The sequence below is a fragment of the Balaenoptera ricei genome, chromosome 1, assembly GCF_028023285.1.
Source record: "Balaenoptera ricei isolate mBalRic1 chromosome 1, mBalRic1.hap2, whole genome shotgun sequence".
NCBI classification, from domain to species: domain Eukaryota; kingdom Metazoa; phylum Chordata; class Mammalia; order Artiodactyla; family Balaenopteridae; genus Balaenoptera; species Balaenoptera ricei.
The window spans coordinates 98,113,391-98,131,319 of NC_082639.1; the positions used below are offsets into that span (position 1 = coordinate 98,113,391).

Genomic DNA, 17,929 nt, shown 5'->3' on the forward strand with positions numbered 1-17,929 from the left:
CTAGATGAAGGCAAGATCACAGACGTGAAGGGCTGTGGGTTTAACAAAGCATTTGACCAAATTTTTCATGATTCTCATGTGGAAGAATTGGAGAAGTATGATTCGAACAAAAGCAATTGGTTGAATAACATAAGAACAAAAAGAGTGTTGACTCCAGATCAGTGTAAGCTTGAAACAGCTTTACCACATCTCTAAAATGAAGGAGATAGACTAGAGCATTGTTTCCCAATATTTAATATAAAAGATGATCTCGGGTTGTGCATTAGGATTTTTTAATTTTAATATTTATGTGTTTATTTTAATGTGTGTTCGAAAATGTAATTATCCAAAAAACCCATGATTTCTTAGATATTATTTAAGTGTAAAACTTGAGGCAATTCGAAAAAGAATATTTTAATAAAGCAGTAAAGGTAACACTATTTATTCAATCTCCTTAGAAGTCATTTTGAGAACATTACAATCCTAAACACATCCTATAACTCAGCAACTTCACTTTTAGAAATTTGCCATGCAGACATATCTGCCCAAGTACACAAAGAAAGTATGTTCACTGCAGGTTTATTTGTAACAACAAAAAACAAACAAAACAAAAGGGAAATCCCAACTGACTAAATAACCATGATTTGGAGACATATAAATATGTTGCTACACATCCATGCAATGGCCTCTTTCTTTACTTTTTAAGCCAGTTGTTCTCAATTGGGCAATAATTTGCCCCCCATGGGACACTTGGCAAAGTCTGGAGACATTTTTGCTTGTCACGATGGAGGCAGGGGTGCTACCAGTACCTAGTGGGTAGAAGACAGGAATGGTGCTAAACACCCTACAAGACACAAGACAGCCTCCCACAGCAAAGAATTATCCAGTATTGATAATTAATAATCCCAAGGGTGAAAAAAAACCCAGTTAAAGCAGAGTTGCTTTCATTGTTGTTCTTGTTCTTTTAATTTCATCACAAACCAGAGATCAGGTATCTACTTACCCCTTATTAGCCTACATTTAAAATTAAATAACTATTTCATCTATTGCAATGTGAGCTCTTTTAGTCAGGATATGTGACTGATTTATCTTTGTAGCTCCAGAACCAGCAATTAAATGGTCTGCCTTTGGAATGAATGAGCTAAGAAAAAGCACAGCCAAGGAGCACACTCCGGCTTAGAAAGAGGCAACTGGCATTGGGTCCAGTTATAGAAGCAGGGATTGTAACAGCTATATTTTATATTACTTGTTTTTATCTTCCCATTTCCCTCCTGTTACTTTATATGAGGGCACTGTTGATGGCTAATTGTTTAGGTTTAAGGTGAAAGTATGAACAAATGAACATCATCCCATGATGATAAATAGCTGATGGAACTTTGGGCAACTCTTGTGTTGAGGTCACGACATTTGACCTGCATTTCGGACAAGAGAGGACAGTAAGGGGCAAACAGCCTGGACCACAACAGATATTTTCCAATTGTCCCTCTACCTCCCCATCCTTCTCCACCTTGCTCTCTGCCCCTGCAAGTTAGTCTGTTTGGACTACATCCAATAGCTCAGTGGGCTCTGCCTGACAGAAGAGTAGAGGGAGGAAGGAGAGTGAGGTCAGGGTGTTTATTCCCCTAGGGATCACTCCCTATGAAGTCACATCAAGATGACCATAACCCTCCTTCGAGGTTCACTGTTCCTCTCAAGGAAGACTGCTCGACCTGACTATCTCTTCTTCCAGTTTCAGGTAACCTCTCCCTGTAACAGCTCCACTCTTCTAGCCCTGGCTTCCTATACTAGCTCTATGATTCCCCTACACCACTCCCAAAACTCTGTAGTTAGTCTCTTTGTAAATAAACCCTCCTCAAATTATCTTAATTTGAGTGTACCACCTGTTTTCCTTAGGACCCTGACTGACAGACCATATAATCTTGGATCATGTTGCTTAATCTTTATGAGCCTGTTTTCCCACCTATAACATTAAAATATTAATAATTATGCTTCAGAAAAGACAACCTACTGAATGGGAGAGAGATTTGCAAATGATATGTCTGACCAGGGAGTAAATTCAAAAATATACAAAAAATTCAGCCAATTCAATATCAAAAAACAAACAACTCAATTAAAAAAATGGGTGAAGACCTCAATAGACATTTTTCCAAAGAAGATATACAGATGGCCAACAGGCACGTGAAAAGATGCTCAACATTGCTAATCATCAGGGAAACGCAAATCAAAACCACAATGAGATATCACCTCACACCTGTCAGAATGGCTATCACCAAAAAAGACAACAATAATAAATGTTGGCAAGGATATGGAGAAAAGGGAACCCTAGTACACTTTTGGTGGGAATGTAAATTAGTACAGCCGCCACGAAAAACAGTATGGAGGTTGTTCACAAAATTAAAAATAGAACTACTATATGATCCAACAATTCCACTCCTGAGTATGTGTCTAAAGAAAATGAAAACACTAATTTGACAAAAATACATGCACCCCAATGTTCATAGCAGCATTATTTACAATAGCCATGATTTGGAAGCAACCTAAGTGTCCATCAACTGATGAATGGCTAAAGAAGATGAGGTATATATGTACAATGGAATGTTACTCTGCCATCAAAAAAAATGAAATGTTGCTATCTGCAACAACATGGATGGACCTGGAGGGTATTATGCTTAGTGAAATGAGATAAGGAAAGACTAATACTGTATGTTTTCACTTACATGTGGAATCTAAAAAACAAACAAAAAAATGAATGAATATAACAAAAATAGTAATAATTATCTTACAGAGTATTCAGATGATTAAAAGTATTACTTTAAATAGAGTGTTTAAAAGGTAAATACTCAAAAATATAATGCACTATTAACTATTTGCATTTGTTAGGTGCAACAGAAAACTCAACTAGAAGCAATTTAATCAAAATTAAAACTTATTAACTCACATTAAAAGAAATCCAAAAGAGGTGGCTTAATCAGCACTGCTTAATTCAGGTGTTCAGCACAATCATCCAGGACCCAAGTTCTTGATGTGTTTCTTCTCTAAAGGACATGGCCACTCGTACCTGAACAAAATCAAAGTCCTGTTGGTAAATATGGAGGAAGGAGGGAGAATAGTTATTAGACAGCCAACTGCACCTGCTACACTGTTATTAAAGTATACAGTAATGAGCAGCTGCCCAACCTTTGGTGGCACATGAGAGTGGATGGAGCCCAGAAAGACTCTTGGGGAAGGGGGGGGGGGTGGAGTCAGCAGAGCAGGGTCAGAACAAGACAGAAAATACCCTTCATAGAAATCAACGAAGAGGGGCTGTTACTCCTGATGACAGTGATGACCTTGCAGGAAGATTCCCGTAACTCTGACAACAGCTTCCATTCACTTCCAACCTCACAGAACATGCAGCATTTTCCCCACTGACCAAGACAGTAATTGTCAGGGTGGTGAGGTTGCAAACAACAGACACCAGCTCTGGCTAAATCAATCAAAACAGGAATTCAAAGGAAAGCCTGTAAGGCAACTTAGAATCAATGGGCATGTTGTAGAATCAGTCTGTTGTTTTTAATTGAGGTACAGTTGATTTATAATATTATATTAGTTTCAGGTGTACAACACAGTGATTCATTATTTTTATTTTTATTTTTCCATTTAAAGTCATTACAAAAGAATGGCTATATGTCCCTGTGCTGTACAATACACCCTTGTTGATTATTTATTTTATACATAGTATTTTGTGTCTGTTAATCCCATACCCCTATCTCGCCTCTCCCTCCCTTCCTCCTCTGCACTGGTAACCACTAGTTTGTTCTTTGTATCTGCAAGTCTGTTTCTGTTTTGCTATATACATTCACTTGTTTTATTTTTTAGATTCCACATATAAGTGATAACACAGAGTATTTATTTTTATCTGTCTGATTTATTTCACTAAGCATAATACTCTCTAGGTCCATCCACATTGTTGTAAATGGCAGAATTTCATTTTATGGCTCAGTAATATTCCATTGTGTGTATGTACATCACATCTTCTTTACCCATTCATCTGTTGATGGACACTTAAGTTGCTTCCATACCTTGGCTATTGTAAATAATGCTGCTATGATCATTAGGGTGCAAGATTCTTCTCAGATTAGTGTTTTTGCTTTCTTCGGATACATACGCAGGAGTGGAATTGCTGGATCATATGGTAGTTGTATTTTTAGTTTTTTGAGAAACCTGCATAATGTTTTCCATAGTGGCTGCATCAATTCACAATCTCACCGACAGTGTACTAGGGTTCCCTTTCCTCCACACCCTCACCAACATTTGTTATTTGTAGACTTTTTGGTGATAGCCATTCTAACAGGTGTGAGGTGGTATCTCATTGTGGTTTTGATTCGCATTTCTCTGATGATTAGTGATGCTGAGCAGTTTTTCACGTGTCTGTTGGCCATCTATATATCTTCTTTGTAAAAATGTCTATTCAGGCCTTCTGCCCATTTTTTAATTGGGTTCTTTGTTTGTAATAATGAACTATGAGAAAGAGAAATTAAGGAAACAATCCCATTTATAATCACATTAAAAATTAAAAAATACCTAGGAATAAACTTAACCAGGTATGTGAAAGACATATACTCTGAAAGCTATAAAACACTGATGAAGGAATTTTAAAGTGATACAAAGAAATGGAACGATATCCCATGTTCTTGGATTGGAAGAATTAACATGGTTAAAATGTCCATACTACCCACAGCAATCTACAGATTTAATGCAATACCTATCGAAATACCAATGACATTTTTCACAGAACTAAAACAAGTAATCCTAAAATCTATATGGAACCACAAATGACCCCAAATTGCCAAAGCAACCTTGAGAAAAAAGAACTAAGCTGGAGGTATCACACTCCCTTAATTCAGGTGTTCAGCACAATCATACTACAAAGCTTGACTACAAAGCTATATTAATCAAAACAGTATAGTACTGGCACAAAAAACAGACACATTAATCAATGGAACAGGATAGAGATCCCAGAAATAAACCTACACACTTACTGTCAATTAATCTATGACAAAGGAGGCAAGAATATACAGTGGAGAAAAGACAGTCTCTTCAATAAGTGGTGCTGGGAAAACTGGACAGCTACATGTAAAAGAATGAAATTACAACATTCTCTAACACCATATTCAAAAATAAACTCAAAATGTATTAAAGACCTAAATGTGAGACTTGAAACCATAAAACTCCTAGAAGAGAACACAGGCACAACACTCTTTGACATAAATAACAATATTTTTTTAGATCTGTCTCTTAAGGCAAAATAAATAAAAGCAAAATTAAACAAAGGGGACCTAATCAAACTTAAAAGCTTTTTGCACAGCAAAGGAAACCATCAACAAAATGAAAGAACATCTTACTGAATGGGAGAAAATACTTGCAAATGATATGACCTATAAGGAGTTAATTTCCAAAATTTATAAACAGCTCATAAAACTCAGTATCAAGAATCAGTCTTAAAACACAGTCAGGATCCAAGAAAGACTATTTATAAAAAAAAAATAGACTGCCGGGGTCCTGTCATGGACAGTCTGGTTAGAAAGTTCCACTGGTGGGACTGGTGATGCCGCCACTGGGCTGTCACTCGTCATTGCCAGATACCCATTCTTTGAATCTTTGCTGCACTGCCTCCAGATTTAAGTCCTAGATGGAAGTAGCCAAATGGCCAAGCCTAGTTCAGCTGCCTAAACCCTGGTGGCTTAGGTCAAAGAAAAAAACAAAACAAAACCTAGGCCCCTTTAAGCTTCCATAGTCTCCCCTCCAAAGCACATCAATGGAATCCATTTCAAAAGCACATCCAACACGTTACTTCGCTGTTTGAGATCTTCAGCATGGCTCACAGCACCCACCATCCAGCGGCAACCAACCTCATCTCCTTTTATCCTGCACCCCCACCTCCATATTTACCCCTAGCTGCAGTGCCCTCCTTCTCTAGGAAGCTCTAAGCTCCTTCCACAGCAGGACTCTCACACTGCCACTTCCATCTGGAATTCTTCCCCAGCCCCAAGCATCAGCTAACCCACATCCAACCTTTAGGACTCAATCCAAATGTCACTTCATCAGGGAAGATTTACCACTTCTTCATGACTGGCTATCATCCTTCTGTTTAGCAATCTTTATTTCTTTTGGCTAGCACTAAAACATTATTTCCTTCCTGTCTCTCTCTCTAGACTAAGCTGCCGAAGTATGGGCTGACCATGTCTGTCTTGCTCACTACCACACACCACAAGGCCCAAAAGCTTCTGATACACCACAGCTGCTCACTCTTGAATGGCTGGTGACTTCCCTGCCTGGTTCCTGACCCATCTAGAATTCTAAGTAGATAAAGCCAATGCTTCTCAAACTTTAACATGCAGGAGTCACTGGGGAAGTTGTGAAAATATAAACTCTGATTTAGGAGGTCTGAACATTCTGCCCTTCTAACAGGTTCCAGGTGATGCCAATGCTGCTGGTGCACAGACCACACTTTGAGGAGCAAGTCAACACCTTATGAAATCAAATGATAAGCCAGACACATAGCACAAACACTGTACGATTCCACTCATAGAGGTACCTAGAATAGTCAAATTCATAGACCTGAAAGTAGAATGGTGGTTGTCAAGGTCCTGGAGAAGGAGAGTTATTGTTTAATGAGTACAAAGTTTCAACTTGGGATGATGGATGGTGGTTGCACAATGTGAATGTACTTAATGCCAGTGAATTGTACACTTAAAATGGTTAAAATGGTAAATTTTATATTTTACCATAATGTTTTTTTAAAAAACAACTTAAGAAAAACAAACAAGGCCCATGTTGGCCCTGCCAAGTACAGACCGCAACAGGGGCCCAGGAATGGTGTTGGGCACCCAGCCTGTGTCTCCAGGTGCCGAGGTCAAAGGTAGCATTAATGCTAACTCTGCCAGGCAAATTGACATTGGATAATGGTCAGGGGCCTGTACATCAGCCAGTTTCTATCCTAATCAGAGGGTTTCTGTGAGAGACAAGCTGCTTGTTAAAGATCTGGCAGAATTTGAAGCTGATATACTTACACATGTAAAGTACATTTTCTGATTCAAACAAGCTTCATTCCTTTCAGCTGAGATCCTAGATAAGGGTTACCATTGGAGTGGAAAATTTTAGTTTGAAGTTCCTAATGCTTATAACATGGTGCCTCCCAAAGTGAAATATACCAGAATCTGACAACCAACATCACAGTGACAATGAAATGTCTACATTCACTGAAGGAACTTGCACCCAGTAGCACTGGCTTTCCCACCAGAAAGTTGAAAGGATGGTGTTTGGGGGTGAAACCCTTTACTTACTGACCTTTTGAATTTTGACGATCTATTACATACTGAAGAAGCAGAACATCATTTACAAGACAAGGAGAGTTTCCAGAATACGTTGAGGACTACATTAAACCTTACTCTAGATGATAAAAGATTTTAGGATCAGTGACTGTATCTTAACATGCCTCTATAACTTAAAATGAGTTAACGCTTCCTGTCCTGATCTTTGCACCTCCTTCACTCTCTGGATTGCACTAGTCCTACAACCATGTAATGAAGATGAAAAACTCCACAACTGCCCACTTTTGATGGAGAACTCAATAAGAAAATGTGTTTGGGGCTCAAAACTGGTCTGCTTACTTTACTTTTCCAAAATCAAGCTATATAGACTGCTGACACTCTTGAGAGATTTTAATTACATCAAAATAGAGACTAGAGCTTCCTTACCCTTTTTCCAAACAAAATCAGTTCCCTGCACAAGTGATTCTAAATTTCAGTGTGACCCAAGATTGGCAGTACGAAAGTTGCTACAAACGGTGATTTGATATGAATTCTTTCAGCTTCTTTCACGTATGTTGGCTCTCTTTAGGTGCCCTAAAACTTCCCTAGGATGCATACAAATATTTGATGCACGTCTTACTGAAAGAAATGCTTATGTAAGTATAGTTTGGAACAAACCTTTTTTTTTTCTATTCTTTTAGTTTGTAGATACAGTTAAGTCAAACAACTACGGAAATACAAAGAATATGAAAGCACGTTGCTCATGCTGTCCAAATGCAACAAGAAATGTGCATTTTACAAATCAGAGCCCTTTACTTTTGGGTCTAGATGTGGCAAGAGAGTTTTGGAGCCCTCTGTAACTGAGTGATTAAAAAATAAACTACAGGGACCCTCCCACCCCCACCCTCCCAATCTCCTGCCCTTTCTATAATGCTGCCCAGAGAAAACATGGCTGGGAGTCCAGAGCAGTCAGAGCTTGGGTGATTTTGCTGCCTTAATGCGACTGTGGATCAGCAGGTAATGCCTATAGAGCTGGTAATTAAAGACCAGCCTCCTACCGTCCTGTGGGGCAGGACAGATCCTGGAGAACCAGCCTGATGTCTGGAGCTACCCGAAACAGTACTTGAGCCAACCTCAGTGTTTGTTGTTCTGAGCACCAGAAATCAGCAGTGGAATATAGTTGGTCAGGTTAGTGGACTTCACAGTAAGAACAATGAGGATAGGGAAATGGACTTACTCCAGCATTTGGATATTTGAACCAGTGAGATTAAATGCAAAATATATGCTTGTATGGTTTTAAACAAAGAAAACAAAATGAGCCCATTTCCACCTGTGGTCAGCAAATCTGTGCTCACTGTACTGAAACCACTCCCAAGTCAATAGCCTAGTAAACAACACTGCATGTGATACTACATTTCTGATTATTTTGAGGTCACCTTCTATTTTGAACCATCTTTTTCTCACTGTAATAGACACATTCAATCACAATTGTGAGGGTCATTCCTACTGTGACTTCGATTACATTTGCAAATGTCTTGGTGATGATCATAAATAGATGTGAATTACTTGCATCAGCACAGATCTATCTGAATCTAAACTAATATTTTTTACGTTAAGTAACATCGTTCTTCAAACTCTAGGTTTTCCTTCTCTGATGTCATTTTAACCACCTTGACACATTATATTCATTTCCTTGGACTCTTATCTCTTTCACTGACTTTTCTCTCTACCATTCTTAAGTCCATGAGGAACATGCCCATGAAAATTTAATTCCTACCCACCTCACCCTCTACCTCACTTTCTCTAAGTGATCACAAATTTTAAGCTTTTACCGCTGGGAAGAACTTAAGTGTTTCTACCAACACATCCTATTACCTCCCAAGAAGTTACACTTACGAACAGTGAGGGCTTCGATTCCACCTCCCCCCAAACCTGACAGTTAGATCATATGACAACAAATTCCCATGTTTTCACTCCAGGGTAATTGTGAGAACAGAGCTCACGCTCAGCAAGGGTGAAACACAGAAGCTTTACTTACAAATACTTTGCCCGTGAAACTGCCCCAGTTTCATGGTATTTTAGCTAAACGAAACTTGCAAAGCACAGAAGTACATAACTGATTTAATTTAGTTTTAATACAATCAGCAATTGATCCATAACTTCTAAGTGGCAGTAGCCACCAACCAAGTAACCAAATATTTACCTTAAGTTCCAACTAGCTACTCTGGGGGGTTGGGGAAGCACACAAAAAAGTAATAGGCTATAAGAGATACCCTGATGGCTCACATAAGTGGCATGTCTAACGGCACATGACACACACGCTTCAAAAGACAAGCCAACAATGAATCAACTTTTTATTTCACTGACCGGTACTTCCGATTCTTTCTCTGATGCCGTATTTAAAATTTTCAGAGTCCCCCAAAATAGCATTCAGGCTTCCTATATCCAGAGACAGGGGCCCACAGGCAAAAAAGGTCAGGCCCCAGACTGTTTTCAGGTGGGAAAGTGGCAGACATTCCTATGCAAGTCTGTGTCAGTTTTTAACTGAAATGCCTTTAAACTCTCCATCCTGAAACTCTTTTATGGCATCTATGGCAGAAATACACTCTCATCTCTCATATACACAACTCCATGGGGGTCGGGGGTGGGGTGGGGGCATTACACAGGTACCAGCCAAACTTCTTATTCAGCCAGAAACTGGACTTCTGGTTCAGTTTAATAACAAGGGATGTGCAAAACCGTGGTGAGTGTCCTGGCTCTTCCTCAAGGTGAGCTGGGCTGGATGTGAATGGAAGCACAGCCCATGACAAAGGTGAATTAAGCTCTATAAAAAAATAAAATTGCTCCTATCTCTATGAGCTGCTTCCAAGAATCCAGGGATGCCCACATCCCATACCTCATACAGACATGGCCAATTCCTCATGCAAAGCTACATGGGAAGCATAAAATCTTTTGTTAACTTTGGGGCGGGCGCTGGGGGGGGGGTGGGGAATGGGGATTGGGCCTTGGGAAAGATGCGGGATGGATTTTTTATTCCCCCCATCAACAAAAACTATTTATCTACATACACACTCAAATACATACATATCCATGTTCAAGGAAGTTTTTCTTCCCTGGCTACAGGACCCCAGAATCCAGCCTACCCCAGGCTGAGAGACAATGCCTATTAACTGCACAGATCTGGTGTACCAACATACTGTAAAAGGCTCCTGTGTTGTCTCACAAACTGAGAGGGAAGGGGCAAAGGGAGTGGATACTCATTGGGGATTTGCTTTTTGTCTGAAATCCAATCTACTCAGCAACACTCTTAGGTCCAGGCTCTGGGAGAGGTTCTGTGGGCACGATATGGTGGATGACCTGATGGTCCCAGCCCACTGTGGTAAGAAGGGAGTGATTGAGCGGGGACCAAGTAGCATCTCTCACAAAGTCTCTGTGGGCTCGGCTTCTAAACCTACAAGAGAACAAAGAAAAGTGTGGGCATAGTAAGAGACAGAGGAAAAAGCAGAAATGGAAAGAAGAGACCCAACACACCCAGGGCACACTTCACCATATATATGGCCTAGTCACCAGCATAGTGGTGTAGCTACCCACAGAAGACTTCATCATCCAATCTAGGGCCCTATTTTCATAGAAGAAATGATAGCTAGACCAAGGGTGGTGATATGAGCCAGTATCAGACAGCATCTCATGGCAAAGAAGGAAGTACAATCAGATCTTCTGTCTGGTGCCTTTCATCCTATAGCAGGTTGCATTTCCTACATGAGGTTCTTTGTGTGAAAAGGGTAGACTGTCCCTTTCTGGGAGTCAGCTGGAATGCCAGGCTCAGAAATCACACCCACCACCACATTCCTCCTCTAGCAGGGACAGAGCTGGTTGTGAGTCAGCCCCCAGAACAGGGTGACAGTCAGCAGTCGGCCTGCTTCCATCACCAAGTCTCCTTGAAAGAGACAACCCAGTTTTCCAAAGAGAAAAAGGCCCCTGCCACCTGTTGCTCCCCTCCCTGATTCCTGATCACAGGGTTCCACGTCACACTTACACCTCAGAAAGGCCTGAGTCCAGCACAGCAAGGGAGCAGTCTTCACTGACAGAGGCCAGGAAGGGAGCACTAGGAGAGAAGGAGGGGGTTGGGAAACATAAAGCCCACAGGTCTCAAGACAAAACCTGACTGGGCAGTCCCCAAAGCCCACTCTAAAATGATCAGAGAAGGTGGCTTGATCCCCACTTTGGGTTAAGGCCAGTCAAGTCTAGGTGCAAGTTCCAAGGAAAGATGAGGAAAATGGAGCAAAGTCAGGGTGGACAGCCATCCTGGCAACTAACCATCCCATCTAGCCCCTCCCTGTAGCTTCAGTGATGATCCAGAAACACGGGCTTTCCAACCACACAGCCCTACAAGCCCACAATATTAACCATTTTGGATGTTGAGCAGGAACAAGACCATATTTTACCCACTTGCAGTCAGAGACCATACAACCCAAAAAATGGACTACAGTCTTGAGATCTTTCACATTCCAAAACCCCAGCTACAACAGTGCCTGCTTTAAGGAGCTACCCAATCAGCTAATGCTACGCAAACACAAGCATCCCCCCTCATTCTTCCTATTCATACCCATCAGGCCCTTGACGACAAAGAACAGTACCTGTGCGGGGAGAATACCAGCCCAGTGACACACTGGGAGTGCACAGCTGAGCTGAGGGCACAGCCTGCACTCTTGGTGTCCACAAGGGAGACAGTCCCATTCTCATCACCTGAAGGAAAGAGGGAGTACATCACAGAAGTTACGAGCATGGGCTTTGGACTCAGCCAAATCTGGATTTGAATGCTAGGTCCTCCATCTTGAACAAGTTAACCCCTCTGAGCATTACAGAGAAACATTACAGAGCAAGGGGAGAAACTGAGCATCAGTTTCCTCTTTGGTAAAGTAGGAATAATTGGTCATTTGGGGGTTGTGGAAATTAAATTAATGGATGACATAATTGTTATCATAAACTATGTCACCATACACACAGCCGTATCACCATGTTAACGCAACTGTCCCTACTATACAAGCGTATTCCCCATGTAGCAATCCACTTGCTTTGCGGCCCACTGACTTCTAGCCATGAATACAAGAGCCACAGCAAACAGTCAGGAATCAAATCTACTAGGACAACAATCATCATGTTCTCCAAAGCTAAACTAAAGCCACTTTTGGATCATCCCACCTCCCTGCACCCCCATGAATATAATTCACCTTGCGCCCGAGTGTGCTGATGAGGCTGAGCAGCCAGAGTCTCGAATTATGGAGTCAGCTCTCTCGCTCATCCTCCCCTTCCCAGAGTCAACACACAGTTCGACATGCTGCCTTACCAAAGACAAAGACTTCACTCTGCTGAGGATGCCAAGCCAGGGAGGCGGGAAGGTAGCCAGAGGCACTGCAGCCTGCAAAGGGGAGAAGAGGGGTCTGGAACAAGACTCCGAGCCCAGCTCTGAGCCGAAGCTTCTCAGGCGAAGTCACTCGAAATCCCAGGAGCACCTTTATTCAGTTTCCCAAGCCCTGCTAAGGCAGTCCTGTCCTCATCCTTGACCCTCACAACCTACATCTACCCATCAGCCTCCTGCCCCTCCCAGACGTGAGTCACGGGCAAGTTTCAAAACAAAGCATGAAGATAACAACTCTGGCCCCTTTGTTCGCCCATCCAGGAAATGTAAAGTAAATTACCCCCCACCCTTCAGGAACCAGCCCTTCTTCTTGGGACCCACTGCACACAATGTGCCTCAGTGGGAAAGAAAGCAATTGTGTCATTTGTGTCAGGGACTGGGCATCTGGCAGCTTTGCCTCTGACTCTGGCCAAGGAACGCCTCTTCCACATGGGTTCCTAGTATCACCCTCCCACCACTGGCTCTCAGACTCACCCATCTGTGATGCTGGCTTGGGACAGCGGGTATCCCACAGTAAAATTCTATTGTCCTAAAAGAAGGAACAGAAAAAGGGCTTCACAATCCAAAGAAGCAGCTGCTGGCCAGAAGCCCTCCACACTAGACTTAGGTCTAAAGGGTCTGAGTGCGGTTAGGAGGTGGGAAGGGAAAAAGAGATTATATCTCACCTCACCGCATGAAAGAAACACAGAATCCTTGTGGGGAGAGGCAGCAACACAGGTGACCTGCCCAGAGTGAGCTGTAAAGGAGACAGAACAAGAAATAAGACAGAGAAGATGCAGGCATTGCTATCAAGCACACCAGATATTATGAAGGGGTAGGAGGGAGGGTGTGAGAAATAGGCCTAGTCTCATGATGCAAATTTACAAATTCTGTGAGATTTTTGGATTAGATGAAACCTAAGAGGAAATGTTGATATCCTCATAAAAACTCAAAAGGCTTGGAGGAAAATGAATCACTAAAGACATGAAAGATAAATTAAATGCTGAATGAGCTGAATGCAGGAGAGGAATTTACAGTAAAGACATCCTAGAATAGCAGTAGCACACATGCCTCCAGGTAGCACACAAAGACTTCTGAGGGAGTTCTGGACACTGAGAGTTTTAAGGGAATTTCTCCAGTGTTCTTCTTCCATATTGAACTGAGAAGCTGCCTATAATCTGCCAGCAGTGCTGACCTCTACTCTCACAGTCACCCTTCTCCCACGTGTAGAAGAAATACACACCTCTCACCCACCCTAAACCTTACCATGATGCTCAGGAGTATAAAACCCTAAGGTATGAAACAAAAGGGGCTTTTCCTGAGACAAAGAAAGAGCACCCGAGTAAAATTCTGTGAAGGAGGCTGGCCTTTCTCAGCCACACCACAAACACAAGTGTGGTTCTGTGACTGATCTCTTTAATAATGAGAATTTTGAAACATATGACAGGTGGTTGTCATAAGGACATCTCATAAGCTTATCTGAATTTAAAAATGAAGTCAGACTTTTTCTGACTGAAAGTTAAGTCTCACTTGGCCAACTGGCTTAACAGTGCATATGGTTTTTGGCAGTTAGGTTATTTGGTAGATGTTTTACGTAAATTAAATGAGCTTAATCTGCAAATCCAAAATTTTGACAAACATATTTTATAAAAGTGTACAATAAATGACATGGCTAGATATAACTTTCTTTGCAACTAGTTAAATTTAAATTAGATACTAATTTTAAAATGTGTGAGAGGGTACAGTTTTTCAAAATTCTTTTAGGGCTACATGCTAAAAATGTTAAAGGTCTCCGCTAAATGTTAATTACAGGCTGTGGAAACCACCTTCTCCAAAGTGATTTAACCAGACTTTCTGAGATAGTCTGAATGTGGCTCTGCCCTGAGACAGAAGTGTGGGCTCAAACTACCTTGCACAGAATCCATGGAAAGCCAACACGAGGAAAAGTAATGTATCGCTCACTTGAAAAAAGCAAAGCTTTGGGACAAACAACATGGGGGAGTACAAAAGATGAAAAAAATATGTGGTTCCTCTGCCCTCAAGGAATTTGGAATCAGTGGGGGGAATAAGAATAAACACAAAGAACTAATTAAAAAGGCTGAAAGGAACAAGTGCTGAAAAAGTTATTTAGCATTGACCAGAAAAACATACCGTAAGTCTAGGAAACAAAAGGCAAGTATAGCAGACTTTGAGCACTGACATTTTAACATTATTGTCTAACTATCTGCAAGTGACCCTGAAGCTCCAGGAGATACATGAGTTTATGATTCTGCTTCGCCCATATCTGAATCACGCACTTTGAAGTTAGAACTGGCAGAGAAAGGCACTTAGTCACTGGGGGAACCAGTGACCACCCATATCTACATCTCTTAGCCACACACATATTAACGCTCTATACATTATCTTCATTAAAATTTGGTATCTTCAAGAGGAATGGCTCCCAAAATAAAGTCAGCTGCTAGTGCTGCTAATGAAAGTGAGCAGAAAAAGGAACATTAATAGAAGGTGATGGTTCTCACCAAAAAAATGAGATTTTATGGAGGTGAATATTCAAACGTTCAAGATTCACAAGTATCAGGGTTTATACTTGGAGAATGCCAAAGATCTACTGTGATCAGGTTTAGATAGCATGGTATGCTTGAAGGAGTGACAGTAAAAAGGCTTGAATGCCAGGACATGAACATGAGATTTTAACCTGCAAGCCACAAGAAACCAATGAAAGACTAAAGATTACAGGTAGAACGATGAGATGAGTGCCACCGTCTGTACAAGATAAAGCCTGAAAATAAATGGGAGCATAAGAAATGGAATGGAAGGTCACTGACGAAATGGAAAAAGACTCCAAAGAACTTGGGGACCAACTGATAGTGGGAAACAGGAGGAGTGGAAGAGGACTGGGATTTTCAGCCTCAGGTGACCAAGAAGGTGGTGAGGCTGTCAATAAAAAAAAAAATAGGGAAATTATGAAAAGGGCTAGAATCGACATTGGAGCCTGACCGTAGTTTTGGAAGACATACAGTACCAGGCAGGAGAGCAAAGAATTGATATCACTAACATGCAAGCAAAGTTCAAACAGCACAAAGGGGAGAATAAAAACAAAACAGCCAAGGCCAGGACTGAAAAGGAAAGAACATGCACTCACCTCGGTATGAGTTCAGAATCATCTGCTGAGCAAGGTCCCAAACTTTGATGCTAAGAAGCAAAAGGAAACAGAGACTTAATTTGACCTACACTACCTACATAAAAACGTGTGTTCAAATAAGAACGTCCTATGTCTTTGCCTACTGGACTTCTGGTACAGCCTACTTTTACAGTGGATTGCAAAAATCTCTAAGAAAACCTTAGAGGCATGTCATAATTAGTCACTGGGTTCTTATAATGAGCCCAAAACAGTATTTAATGAGGCTAATATGATGCTAAAGACACCCAAAGGAGGCCCAGAAACAGGAGCGATGAGAGGAGGGACCCACCAGAAGTCTTTGCTACCACTGACAGCTTGTGTGCCAGAGCTCAGGACACTGACTGTAGACACGATGTCATCGTGCTCATACTTGCAGAACTTGCTGACAATGAGTGTCTCATTCTCATCCAGCTCCCACAATTCAACAGCACCTGTTGGGGGTGGGGAGGAGGGTGAGGGAAACAAGCTTGGATTATGCCAAGACAGCAATTCGCTTCTAGGATTCTAAGCTCTCAGGAAACAAGGAGGAAATCTCCCCAATGATCTGAGTAGCACACAGTCCGTACGATTAAATATTCCCAATTATTTGGACACTAAAAATACTAAATACTAAAGTATTTTAGTACTAAATACTAAATACTAATACTAAAGTATTTGTTGAACAATTTGAATATATGTCTTACAGTCATAAAAGTATGTTGAATAACATAAAATATGTTGTACAGTGACTAAGTACAGAAAATCCCCAAATAGCTGCCCTGAATATAGAGTGTTCAAGCTCAATTGCCAGAGAGGCTCAATCTTTAATGTCCCACCTTTATCCTTCCATGCAATGTCTGCCAACGTCCATATTCTGATTTCTTTTTTTTTTTTTAATGTCAAAGCTTCCATTGCTGAGTCTGACATTCAAGGCAAAGAAAGCAGAATAAAGACATTTAAGAATAAAATGGGAAGAAATGGAAAGTGCACAGATTGGCCTCGGCATCATCTTTAGGATCAAGATTATCCTTGGTTTGGGGTTGGGTGGATACAGAGAAGAAAAATAGTTCCAATTAATTTGTTAATTTTGTTATGGATTTTGCTAGGAAGTTCCACCAAACAATTTAGAATCTTGGGAAAGGTATTTCCTACCTACACAGTTACTCTCCTTCGGGACCAACACCCTCAAGCTCCCCCAAGCACTGAGTATGGGATTTTAAAAATTGAGCCCAGCCCGACCTATACCCCTGGCCTCCATCCCACCTGGAAGGTTGAGGAGAAAGTGACTCACCTGAATCGGAAGCCACTAGGATACCTCTGTCCCCTACCCAAGTGAGGTCAGCCACTCCGGCCTCCGTCTGGACTCCAGCGGAGCAGAAACCTTCGTTGGGGGCGGCACAAGGGTCCTTGAAAAGCCAGAGGGAGCCAGCCCAGCAGCGGCCACTCAGGCTAGAAGCCCCGAGCAGAAGCGCCCCATCTAAGGGAGATATAAGCTGTCAGCGCGTGAGGAGTGGAAGGGCTAATCTCCCTGGTGACCGCCCAGCAGCCAGCTGGCCGTGTCTGGATCGGAGCCCAGGAACGCCGAGCACGGCTGGGGACTGAGCTCAGCGACGCGAGGCAGGTGTGAGGATGGCATGCGGGGTAAGCGGGGGGCTGGGGGCAGGCTGGAAGGTTTAGTCCCGGGAAAGGGCATTCGGGGTGGGGTGAGGGAACTCCCAGACCCAGGACCTAGGCTCACCCGACCGGTACCGCGCAGCCTCCAACTGCCGCTCCATACAAGCGGGCGCATTAGGGGGAAGGTTCCACTCCCGGGCCTCCGGGGGCACTAGCGGGGGCGGAGTTTCCTTCCGCATCTCCACGATTCCAACTCCAACCTAGACCCAAACTGGACGCCCGCCGGAGACTCAGCTCCGCGAGCCACCACGTGGTCCCTCTATAGGCCTCCGCCCCTCTGGCCAGGCTACAGCCTCTCTAAATCTCGCGAGAATTGCTTCTACAATTCCTTTCCGCTTTCCAGCGAGCGACCTCTTGCCGCAGGCTCTCAATGCTCTGCGCTTCTTATCGCCAAAAAAAAAAAAAAAAAAAAAAATTCGACCGGAA

General features: G+C 42.1%; 1 protein-coding gene and 1 pseudogene across 3 annotated transcripts; one reads left to right on the forward strand and one right to left on the reverse strand.

Annotated features, from left to right (window-relative positions):
* Positions 1-599: 599 nt before the first annotated feature.
* On the reverse strand, positions 600-17,894 carry WDR77 (WD repeat domain 77). Of its 3 annotated transcripts, XM_059927666.1 has the most exons (11): positions 17,568-17,894; positions 17,121-17,306; positions 16,140-16,281; positions 15,812-15,861; positions 13,356-13,426; positions 13,165-13,219; positions 12,619-12,690; positions 11,909-12,017; positions 11,308-11,376; positions 10,647-10,722; positions 9,609-10,591 (listed from the first exon to the last, which is right to left on the reverse strand). In XM_059927666.1, exons 1-11 carry the CDS (start codon positions 17,680-17,682, stop codon positions 10,529-10,531), a joined length of 1,008 nt encoding a protein of 335 aa, XP_059783649.1. In that variant the 5' UTR covers positions 17,683-17,894; the 3' UTR covers positions 9,609-10,528. The 3 variants fall into 3 exon arrangements, 2 of the variants coding, with proteins under 2 accessions (XP_059783649.1, XP_059783634.1); XR_009504174.1 differs by lacking the exons at positions 9,609-10,591; positions 10,647-10,722; positions 11,308-11,376 and adding exons at positions 600-788; positions 2,918-3,037 and having other exon boundaries at positions 17,568-17,893; XM_059927651.1 differs by having other exon boundaries at positions 9,609-10,722; positions 17,568-17,889.
* LOC132351148 (NEDD8-conjugating enzyme UBE2F-like) lies at positions 6,890-7,418 on the forward strand (annotated as a pseudogene).
* Positions 17,895-17,929: the final 35 nt, after the last annotated feature.